We start from the raw sequence: 12,174 nt of genomic DNA, 5'->3' as shown, positions 1-12,174 counted from the left end.
TGCCTCTCAAAATGCATGACACCCCTGATTATAGCCCAATTGTTCACTGTGTCATTATTACTGAGCACACAGGCAAAAATATGAATAGTAACATGTCAGACTACGTTTCATTGATGACGGACTAAATTTTCCTCTGTAAAAATCAATGGAACTGGTATATGGGAATGCAACTACTACATCTACATCTACATGCCAGAATGTTCTGTGAACAATGGTACCATTAAATTGAGTTTGCACTAAAACACAGTGGCTTTGTCTCTGTTGCATCACCACAATCCACATACAAACAATAAGCAGGAGGCATAAGACACACACTTGTTAAAATGGTTTGTGGTTTAAAAAAAAAAGCTAGGTGTGTCAGTCTTACAAATTTAATTAAGTGCATCTTACCACCAAGTCCCAGTTGTTCAGTTCTAGAAGTGTGATCGCCTCAGCAATGTTGTCGATTCCTGTACATGCCTGAAACAAATGGACTTGCTTATTAAAAATACCAGAAACCAAAAGTCTTTTTATTTTGAAAGAATTAAATAACATAACTGGTCAAAAATAAATTTCTGAGAATGTTAACGCATACGCTACTGTTCAAAAGCTTGGGGGTTGGTCAAATTTGTTAATGCTTTCAAAGAAGTATTTAATGTTCACCAAGAATTTTTTTTTTAATATTGTGAAATATTATTACTATTTAATATACCATTTCTATTGTAATATATTCACATTTTTCATTTATTCCTGTGATCACTACTCCAGTCTTCAGTGTCACATGATCTTTCAGAAATCATTCTAATATGCTGATTTGGTGCTATTTTTTCATGATGACAGTTTCATGATTCTTTGATAAGGTTCAAAAGTACGGCATTTATTTGAAATAGAAAGCTTTTGAAACATTATAAATGTCTTTACTGTCACTTATGATAAAATGCATGTAATGCATCCTTGCTGAATAAAAGTAATAATTTATTTTTAAAAAACAAAACTACTGACCCCAAACTTTTGAACAGTAGCGTACACATTTTTGATATTTATGTAATAATTAACTTCACCTAGTAGGTAACAGCAAAGCTTTCTTCAATCTAACAGACATGAAATGCTATTAAATTATATGAGAGATGTTTATTAGCATGTATAAGCAACCTTCCGTTTTGGTGACTGCCACCTCAAGATATTTGTTTAGTTAGGCTACATATTTTAGATCTCCTTCTGTTACTATGAAATAAAGATTTTTCAAATTAAAACACAGATTGTCAATGCTTGTGAACTGACTCATACAATCTCAAAGCAAACAAACTGAAAAACAGAGTTGTGACAGCTGATGGCAGTGTACAAACAAGAGAAATCCGTGAAGAGTCATCTGACAGCTTCTGGCCATTACAGGGTCATGAAAATACAGATCAGGATTCAGATGTCAGTCCTGTATTGTTTCCTACTTCCAGATAGGCAGATGGTAACAAAATTATGTATTTTCAGCTTTTAAATCTTACTTTGCCCGATCATGTGCTTGCCAGACTTCGTTCTTGCTGAATAATTCAAACAAAGCCACTGACAGCTCATCATCTCGATACATGTCAACAAAAAGGACTGACTTCAATAGCCGTTTCCCGTATAGCAGTCAGCAGGCACAAGGACGGATCTGAACTTCACATTCAGACCTTATAAAATTACAGATTATAAGAACATATGCGAGTAAACCCACCTGAAAGTCGGCCAGGATCATTTCTCTGTCCATGTTGCTGTCGGAGGCCATTGCAGTGAGAGGCTAACGACTCATGTAAATACCCCAAAAATATCAACCTCCGATTTCAAAAGAGCAGTTCAGGACACGGCTTATCAGTGCGCAGCAGGTAATTGTGTATAAATGCTGCTCTTCTGGGCCTTGTTGTCAGTGTTTGGCGGCTTTCGGTTTTTCTGTTATCGTCACTTTGCTGTTGTGGATCGGCGTTCAAAGCAATGAAAACATCATACGGCTGCCGTAAAGAAGTGCTGTAAACTGTCGCGCAACTCACACGGTTGAAAGTGCTGCGTATTTTTAAAGCAGCAGGGCCGCGGCTGAATTTGAATGGACTTTCTTATGAGTGACTTGCTTGACAACCTTGTGACATTTTACAACAACAAAAAAATCATTAAAATAGTTTATCGAAACATGTTTATAGGCTCTGTAGGCAGTTCCCTATTATCTGCAGCATTTTTTACTGTTTTACCTCAGTGTAAACCCCCAAAACGAGGGTTTTATTTTGTAACCATGAAGATATTACAATGTCAACCGCCGTGACGACTAATCAAACGTTACTAACTCACGATCGTTTAGAAGGGCTGATTTAATTTTACAGATATACCTACTCTGGCTAAACGCACAGGTTTCCTTGGTGTCATTTATGTTGGGGGGAAACTCTTCAACCAGTCTTAATTTAGTTGGTTTGCTGCATGGTCTTAGCAGCTATCAGCCCTGCCAGGCTGGTTTTAGAGAGGTTTAGGGCGATTTTCAGTGGGTCAGGCTAAAAGATAAGCTTTTCAATAAGCTGAGCACCATCTTGGCCAGATTAGAAAACTGTAGGCTATACAAACAATAAGTAAATATAGGCCGGCTTAAATTGGTTACCTGGTCTTAGCTGGTCTCACAGCCTAGCCCAATACAAATGCTTAGAACCCGTCTATAACAACGGAAAACAGCATTGCCCAGTTTAATAGGCATATGTTTTTAAGCAGATATGTAGCAATATGTGTCAGTATAATTATAGCCTATTAGTGTGTAGTATTCATGTAAACAGCTATTGCTATTCATTCCAATGAATAAAAAAAACGATGGGATGGTCAAATATTAACTGGCCGTTTTCAGAAAATGATACATGGTGCGCTGGAGGGGTAGCATCTCGGTAGTTCACATGACTGAATATAAAACTTGCAGTGTTTTACAGTTTCAAACGCACATTTATATAGAGATAAAACTTACACTGGGAACACCAACACTAAAAAGTCTTTACAGCTCAAAGATGAATGCTTAACATGGCAAAAGCAGTGAGAATTTAGCAGAAAGTGCATCTCTAACGCTCTCAGCCTCTCCCCTGTTGCATTACCGTTTATGTCCCGCCTCACTCCGTGTCTGTTAGAAAAAGTGGGCGGAAGTGTCGGCCCTTCTTTATTTCAAAAACCGAGTGATGTCAAACAACAGCGGCAGTCTCACTGACAAAGTCAGCTGTCGTGCAACCAGCTTATTCTACGCTTATGATCCATTTGGAGAGGATAACTTGATGCCCGCGACGTAAGCATGTTGCAGGTATTGGAACAATGTTTCATTTCATATCCATTATGACGTCGTCCATCGGCTGAATCGTCACAGTCTAACTGCAGCTCCGTCCGCGAGGAATCACCACGACAGAACATTTTGTTGATATTCTCGGCTGCAATTTGAAATGCTTTCTCGCAGCCTGAAAACCTATTAAAGATTATTTCTACGCGTGTCAACTGGATATAGGCTACTATTGTCAGTTAATCTGTTTTGATAACCCTCATGCCAGCGTTCTTTGATGTGCACATCAAAGAAGATTTGCTTTTGACGTTTCATATTCAAAATGGGCGGGAAGCTTGCATTAAACTTGCAACACATCCTTGCGAACTTACTGGATACAAAGTAAAAAATTTCCTCGCGAATAACAGTCTTCTCCCTCTATTTGTCTGTTTTCAGAGGTCGTTTGGATGCTTGAAATGACAACATCTGCCAATGCCATGAACGCATTCCAGTTCTCCAGCCCAATGCACCTGCATATAGTTAATATCAGAGGACTCATGAAAGGGAAGTTTGGCTCTCAGATGCGAGCATTTTACATGTGACTACTACAGATCTATTTGAATGCGAGATCATATCTGGACCGAGACTACGGCAGAGCTTCATGTCATTCATGGAGACGGAAAGGATCCTCTCGCATTGATCATAAAGATGATGTTTTTTTTGCTTTGTTTTTTTTCTCCATATATTGCTTGAATGTCGATATATTTGTTAAGAGATGGCACGGCATCCCTGTTTTCTCCTTTGGTTCCGATGGCTTCGGTAGGACGATATTAATGTGGGTGGACCTTGGCGCGTCTCCAACGGATATTTCTTTAGGGGGGCTGGAGGATCGGACTATTTACTACAGCTTTGTAGTACTTTTGCCATATAAACCAGCGTAAATTTAAAAAAAAAAATCAAGCATCAGAGATATTTTACCTCCTTTGTCAGTATATAATGGCCGAGGACACAGCTATAGATGGACTGAGCACTGCAGCTGCGCAGGGAAATCTGATGGAAATTCAGCAGATACTGCAAAGCAACGTGAACGTTAATGAGAAGAACAAGTTCGGCAGGACACCATTGCAGGTTAGACGCTCATCTCCACGAATAACTTTCATATCTAAAGAAAGACGGAGTTGTTTATAATGCATAGTAGCCTACATCAGCCTCATGAAAAAACAATTTGTCCTTTTCCTTGCATTTAGCATGAGCAGTGGCCTGGTTTACTTCTAACTAAACCTGTGCTTTTCTTTTTTTAAAGTTTACCTGCAAACTAACAGGCGTAGTAGCCCTACGCACCTGTTGCAAATAATCTATATTTTATTATGCCAACAAATTATCACTCGTTATCTGATAGGCCTACATAAAGCATTTATTGTGTGTAACTGAAAACTGTTTTATTGCACTCAGATCACGAGCTAAAGGAAATACATTATAGTTTTTGGCAGCCTTTTACAGATTTAGATGTAATTGTAATTGTTTCAGTTTTTTTTTTACAACGTAGGTGTAACAACAAAGTTGGTCAAGTAGTTTAAATTTTATTGGCAATAAGGCCATAAGTGATTGTAGATGCTTATGCTTTTTTTTTTACTTGTAAGATGAAACTCTAGAATTAAATACAATTAAAATTATATATTATATATGAACATCCAATAAACCTCGAGAGGCTGTTTCTACTTTTTAAATTGTTATTTCAGTTATAAATCAAATATACTAATGAGAAGGCCGTCTGGACTTATACCAAGCACAATATAGCTGTTTAATTTCGGTCAGCATGAAATATGTTGATATTACTCATGTGCTTGTGTCATATTCACACAATATATTCTCTCAGCTTCGGAATGAGTTATAATCTAAACTCTGGGTAATCCCCTCGGTTTGCTAAATGCCTATGTCTGCCTATATGCATATGTGGCAAATATTTATAGGTGCAGATGATACATAAAATATTCGTGAAATTTTGTTTGTTCAACATCAAACATTTCATGTTAAATTTTATATGAATAAATAAGGAAAGGTGTATATTTTAAGTGCTGTGACTGGTCACTATACTTTTTATTTCTCGTGTTATCGACTTATACCTCCACTAGGTAATTTAAAATGTGTTTGTGATGTGACAAATGTATTTATAAAAGGCTATAAACATTCCACGTCGTTTCTTCATTAACGTGAGGTAAAATAAATAAATGCATGCATAATAATTATCCAAGAATGAGCGGTTTAAAATGGTTTGAGATGGATCGTTACCCATATTAAAATATTCGTATGATGCTCTGGTGATCTCGTGAAATTTCCATAAACTTAATTTGTAGTAGGCAATGTAGATTTTTTCCCTGGGAATGACATCACTTTATAACTTCATATAGGCATATGTTATCACCAGATAGTCATAATTTAGGAGGTCGTAATGTGTTTAAAATTCTGTTCGCTTTTAAACATTTGTTATATCGTTCTGAAGTAGTGGTTATTCTTGTAGGTATTCCTCTCTTCGATTTCTTTCTATTTGCATGACAGCAAAAATAACATCTCTTCTGAGAAATAATAGGTACACATCCTTAGAACTATCATATGTTATACATATATATATATATATATATATATATATATATATATATATATATATATATATAGGCCTATATATATATTGTATATATATACTGTGTATGTATATATATATATATATATATATATATATATATATATATATATATATATATATACAGTATATACACATATACATGTTTGTATCTAAAAGATGTTGGCAATTTGACCTAAAATACATGATTCCCTGTGCATTCATATACATTTTTATACTGTATATATACATATACACTAAAAACATTATTTATGTCATGAATTAATTATTGTAAGAATATTCTTAGCACCTTAACACGTGTTCTCTTTGGGTTGTTCACTCAGGTGATGAAACTTGGCTGCCCGCGCATAGCAGAGACGCTGCTTCGAGCAGGCGCAGACCCAAACGCGCGCGACCCCATCCTAGGACTGACCGTCAGTCACGACGCCGCGCGAGACGGGTATCTGGACACTCTAAAGGTGCTCGAGCAGAATGGTGCTGATGTCAATCTTCTTGACAACAAGGGCAACCTGCCTCTGCATCTGGCGGCGCAAGCAGGATGCCTGGAAGTCGTGCAGTATCTCGTAACTTACTGCAACACACAGCCGTTTCTGCGGAACGCAAAAGGCCAAACGCCTCTTGACCTGGCGTCATTGCACAAAAAATATCAAACTGTGGAGTGGTTAGAGAACATTGCGCCTTCATAATCCAGCTAGAGATTTTGATTATGGGCCTGTATGTTTTGATGTGTAACAGAGGTAGCAGAACGCATTGCGGAAAATTCAGCCAACTACCTCTTATTGCGATGTAAAATATTGGGCTCAGGGGCTTGACGTTTTGTGAAGAACAATTAACATTTGACATTGCATGTAATTCACATAGCCCACAATTTCAACTGGATAAATGTATTTTTTTTCTTCAATGAGATATTTTTCAGGTCATAGTCTCCATTTTAGATTTGTAGATAATTTCTTTCACTATAACTTTCAAGCTCATACCTGTCCTATAGCCTATGTCCTGTTTTATAACAAGAAAAAAATATAATCTATAGATTAATTGATGTGCTCAAAGAAATCAATCACCTTGTATTGAAGTAATTGCACTATAATTGTCAAATTCCACTTAACAACCCCTGACTGCTCTGATTTTTGTTGTTTAGTTTTATGACATTACATTTGCACTTTTGCTTGTAATTAATGCCTTTTTAACTGTGAAAGATTGTCTTTTGTCGCATTTAAAATATTAAAACCTTGCAAAATAACCAAAGACACCTGTTAAACTGTTTCAGTATGTTTTCATGACGTTGTGTTTAACTGGCCTCGTGTCGTTGAAATACGGGTAGGCCTAGAAAACATTTATGAGACTGTATTAAAACATGGAATATTTAAAACTGTTGTTTGATGTTGTCGAGTGTTTAAAGCAGGCTAAATAAAAACGCTGTGACGTTAGCGGTGGCAGAGTTGTATATGTTTTAGCAGAACACCAGTTGTCTGCCGTTCCCTCTGTAAACAGAACGCCTGACAGTTGACAATTATCAGATTTACCTTTCGTTGTAGTGAAAAGTCGAAACTAAATGATTATAACCATAAGCATTTTCGTGGTTCTATTATTTATTAGACTTGGAAATAGCTAGATTTCTCTCACCTTTTTAAAAATATTGTTACGCTCCAGATTATAATAAATATGTTTTTGATTTATAAAATAAAAGTAATTTTAATATTTTTTATTATTATTTTTATTTTATTATTTGTAGGGTTTTAAAAAAGTAATAATAACTGGTGGTGTAACTGTCGGAGATTGTAAAAAATAATAATAATGCTATAAGCGTTTGGTGGTGGGGGGGGGGGGTGGATGTTGGAGTAAATTTGGCATAATCTGCTCATTTTAGCTTTTTAAGCCATTTTGCTTTAAAATATGAATATTTGAAAATCACTGTGGCATAAGTAACAAGCAGGAAGATATTTATTTAGACATGTTGACCTATGCCAAGGCACAATCAGGTCAAACAAAGTAGGCCTAATGCTAAATTCTCTAGACTCAATAATTCATGATATTTGGGGGGTTGTACATTAATATGTTTGTACTCACATCTATTAAATGTGCAAAGACCGTATATTAGTAGTTGGTGACATTTTTAGAGTCATTAAATCATTTTTTATAGAAAAAGGTGTGAGTGTGTTGTTGTTTTTTTCAAAATGTATGAAACCAACACGAATACAAATATTATATATCTAATAACATGATACATGTGTTTAAAAAGTAGATAATTAAAAGATTCTTTCCACAATCTCGGACATAATTTGTTGTTGACCCATATATATCGAACCAACAGCAACAAAAACGCATGCAGTGAAACCTAAATATGCGTCATGCGGGCACACTATTTCTGTGCTTTCTCTCGCAGTAATCTAAAACAAATATTTTGACGTGTGGTGTGTGCCAGTCCTTCATTTCAAAACCAGACTACAAACAGGACTGAGGACACGTTTTAGCACGAATTCGTAAATAATGTGCCATATTATCTTGGATAAGCGATGCGCTTTTGTTTTTAGGGTTCGTGCGTGTCGTGGAGACATGGACTGTTATGTTCGCACAATATAAAAGGATAGACAGAGAATGATAAAATGGTGACCAGTTTTCATGGTCGTGCAGCAGCAGAAATCCGTTAGATCGGTGGGAGGAAACAGTCCCCTGCGCAGTGCCAAGATTTTCAAATTTAGGCGCTTTTGGTGTAAAAACGCTCACGATTCTCTCCAAACGCACTCTGCAAGAGAAGACGAAACTTATAGTGTGTTTGGCGCTTCTAAACGCAGTTTTCATGATCATGGAGATGCCATGCAGTGATCCTCTTCCTGGTTGTGCGGCTGCGTAAAATCTTAGAAACGCACGATGCTTTATTCTTCAAATCGAATGAATTACATTTATGACAATTATTCAGCTCTCAACATGGGTTTATATCGACTGTCAACGATGAAATAGGTAAAGAAAATAACTTCTTGTAATGTGCAAAACCTCTAGACATGTTTGGGCATGTTTATGGTCAGTTTATCACTCATTTAAAAAAGAAAGCTTTATGTTTATTGGGAGAACTATGTGTGACTTAATCAAAACAATAACTTAGAATCAATATTATGTAACTTGTCGAATGTATAGAAAGATTATAAGATTTTACTGAAGATTTTGACACGTCAGTAGGCTACTGAAAGCTAAAAATGTTGACCCTTGCATTCTCAGAGATAGATATTGTATGACCATCTGTTCTCTACACATGCGTATTTTCGCATCCATCCTTGCTTATCTGTGATACATTTGATATATTGTTTATAGATTGTATAATACCTGCCCAGAACATCAAAACTAATTTCTCTTGAAAGTGGGTGTATAGAGGGCTCTGACCTTTGATGATTAACAGTTATATGCAGTTTCTGAAGTGGTCTTAATCTAGGAGTGATCAATGCAAAATATAATTTTTCTCTACTGGAGAATAATTTTTTAAGAGAGACCTTTATGTTATTTTAATACAAGTAAAAACAAATTGCATTATAGGGCTCATTCTGATTGCATGAAGGTCTGTGTAAACATATCCTTTATTCTTCCTTGAATAATATTTTAAAGCGCAGAATGGGTCACAATTTTTTATTTCCTTATTTTTATTTTTCCTTATTGTTATTTAAGTTGCCGTGCTATGAGGTCAGTTCCATTTTAACCGAATGGAGACATGAGGGAGCATCATGTGGCAGACCTTTCATCTGCATTTCACAAACTGTTTACCAGGCCGGTGTCTGATTTTTTGCAGTGTCTGTTTAATTGCTCAACTGCAGTATATTTTGTTCTGTCCCAGTGAGGTCACCAAATGACAAAATCTTTCAGCTTACACCAACCCTTGTTTGTCATTCTATTGATCCAAAATGCATTTTTTTGTTGTTGTTGTTGTTGTTGTTGTTGTTGTTGTCAAGAAGCATATATATATTTATGTCATGTTTTACAATATAATGTAATAGTTTATGTGCATGGGGTAATTGCTTTTCAACCGCAGGGCTTTTTTAAAAACAGTTTTTAAATTCAATAAATGCCAATAATAATAAAATGAAAAAGCGTCCAGTGTGTCTTTCTTGATGTTTGAAAGTTAATGCAGAGTACTGAATAAAACACCCGTTGCTTTACAGCCAAAGCATCACTGATTTTGTGGATAATATAACAAATTTGCTACTTTGTAATTTATGAGTGTTACAAGAGCTTGTGAGCAGCTGCCAGGTGGAGAGCCACTTGAAAACCCTCTTTGATACAATATGTCCAAAAGCCCTGTGGTGGTGAGGCATTGGCCAGTCAAAAGATACACTTTTATAAGACTTTGGGAAGTACCACTCACCACTGTGCATTTTGCTTTCCATTTTCATGAAAAATTCATTCACTGTGCATTTTGCTTTCCATTTTCATGAAAAAATAATTTGTGGTTGCAGTAACTGACAGCACTTCTCTACAATTCAAGTGCAGCTTCCTTCCATTTTCTGCACAGGCACTGGGGGTTGTGACACAATATGATGAATAATGGAAATATGATGCACAATATGATGAGCAAAGTTTGCAGATAGATAGATAGATAGATAGATAGATAGATAGATAGATAGATAGATAGATAGATAGATAGATAGACAGAGTGAGTCTGTGTTCAGCATGCAAATGCTCTGCTTTGCTCCTGGTAACTTAGAAAGTATTTTAGAGAACACCTTTTTAAAGATGATCAGGAATCGTTACACCTAAACCGCTTTTTTTTTTATTAAAAGTGCACCTAATGAGTTTTTATGTCACTTGCAGGTTGCAGAGCCTCTATGCAAACTATATTTCTGAGTAGCAGATATTAAACAAATATGTACAGATTTACATAATATATGTATGTAAATATCCATAGAAGAGGAATTTTCAAAGGGACTTTCAAGTTAGGTCAGGCCAGGTTGCCACATTTGTAAATTGAGTAAATTGTGTTAGTCAGTAATTAAAATGCTTTTTGAAAATATATTTTTTAATATTTCCTGGTATATTGGTATTTAAAAAAAACATTTATTTAACATTTAGATTTAAATGTAATATTTAACATTTAAATAAGATATATTCTTCTCAAATCAACGTCAAAACAAAGCAGGATCGCATTGTGAGTTACGCCACATAGAGTAGCCTAGTATGAGCTTACATGTTTAATGAAGTGTCAGTTTTCCTTGGCAATAAGGATGGACGCACGTGTGAAGTTTTTTTTTTTTTTTTTGCAGCCAAGACTTTAAGGTATTAGCCAATACAGAAACTGGAAATAACACTTCACTTGGACATATTCGCTGGAGTAAAAAAGTGTGACAACTAGGCCGTCTCCCCTATGCCCTTGTGTGGTATGCAGTAACGTTTTTTTTTTCTTGGCAAATGTCTATTATTACTTAAAAAAATCCTCTAATACAAAATTCCCTTTACTAAGACATGCATCACTAACTGATTAATGGTAGCTACTGTAGGCCTATTAAATATATATTTACAGAATAACATTAGAAAACAAGCTCACATAAGCTCACATAAGAAAACAAGCTCTAAACACCACGGCTATAACACTACATTACATTTTTTTTCTAGTTATGTCCAACTCTTAATTAAAAAAATCGAGTTTTTAAATCTAAGTGGAAATAGCTTGGTATAGCATACAACAAAAGTGACTCAGCAGTTCATGTGCTTCGACATGACATTTATAGCGCCATCTTGTGAACCACAAATGCTACCTCAGAAAAAACTAATTGAAGTCAGTTACAGAAAACCAATATTGACAATTATAAATATGTAAAAAGTACAATTGCTCGTGTGTTATTAGTTTAGTCAGATTGTTTGTCTATAACTATAACCTACATTAAGATCAGACCACATTTTATGAGTAAGCTGCAGACATCCAGATATTTTATATATATATATATATATATATATATATATATATATATATATATGTGTGTGTGTGTGTGTGTGTGCGTAGTTTCACTACATTCTTAATGAAAATTGATATTCAAATAGAATAAACACAAGCAGACATTTCATAGCATAAATTCTATTTATTATTTGCCTGTAGTACATAGAAGATGCATAAATTTATATATACATGTTTATATATATATTCACAGACAGACAAATGGGAGATTCTCACAGCCTTACACACGGGTCACATACAAACAGATCACAGATAATGTCCATGTGCTCCCAGCACATCATGGAGAATCAGTTTCATGTATGGCATTGCATGATGACATGTCTCTCAGGAGCAAAAAGTGTCTGTGAACGCAGTTTATAACGTCCAAATGCTCAATCATCATCA

General features: G+C 35.5%; 2 protein-coding genes across 3 annotated transcripts in view; one reads left to right on the top strand and one right to left on the bottom strand.

The window, feature by feature from the left end:
- Positions 1-1,998, bottom strand: part of faf1 (Fas (TNFRSF6) associated factor 1) — a 70,510-nt gene extending 68,512 nt beyond the window's left edge. Inside the window, exons 1-2 of one of the 2 annotated variants that reach the window (XM_077222887.1) lie at positions 1,691-1,998; positions 391-459 (exon numbers count right to left, since the gene is read on the bottom strand). In XM_077222887.1, the coding sequence (XP_077079002.1) occupies positions 391-459; positions 1,691-1,741 (120 nt within the window). In that variant the 5' untranslated portion in view covers positions 1,742-1,998. The remainder of the gene's footprint in view (positions 1-390; positions 460-1,690) is intronic. The other variant, XM_077222886.1, reaches the window with a different exon arrangement.
- Positions 1,999-3,132: 1,134 nt separating this feature from the next.
- Positions 3,133-7,285, top strand: cdkn2c (cyclin-dependent kinase inhibitor 2C (p18, inhibits CDK4)). The gene is made up of 3 exons (XM_077222795.1): positions 3,133-3,268; positions 3,677-4,348; positions 6,182-7,285. Exons 2-3 carry the CDS (start codon positions 4,217-4,219, stop codon positions 6,542-6,544), a joined length of 495 nt encoding a protein of 164 aa, XP_077078910.1. The 5' UTR covers positions 3,133-3,268; positions 3,677-4,216; the 3' UTR covers positions 6,545-7,285.
- Positions 7,286-12,174: the final 4,889 nt, after the last annotated feature.

Source organism: Siphateles boraxobius, unplaced genomic scaffold (assembly GCF_051911475.1).
Source record: "Siphateles boraxobius isolate OS27281-9 unplaced genomic scaffold, OSU_SipBor_1 9, whole genome shotgun sequence".
Lineage (NCBI taxonomy): Eukaryota > Metazoa > Chordata > Actinopteri > Cypriniformes > Leuciscidae > Siphateles > Siphateles boraxobius.
This window is presented reverse-complemented; position numbering and strand designations above follow the sequence as displayed.

What these genes read in the sequence shown, in the direction of transcription:
- cdkn2c (XM_077222795.1), top strand. Translation starts at nt 4,217, where the DNA reads ATGGCCGAGGACACAGCTATAGATGGACTGAGCACTGCAGCTGCGCAG. An exon ending in TCGGCAGGACACCATTGCAG is followed by an intron (nt 4,349 to 6,181) that starts GTTAGACGCTCA and finishes TTGTTCACTCAG; the next exon opens with GTGATGAAACTTGGCTGCCC.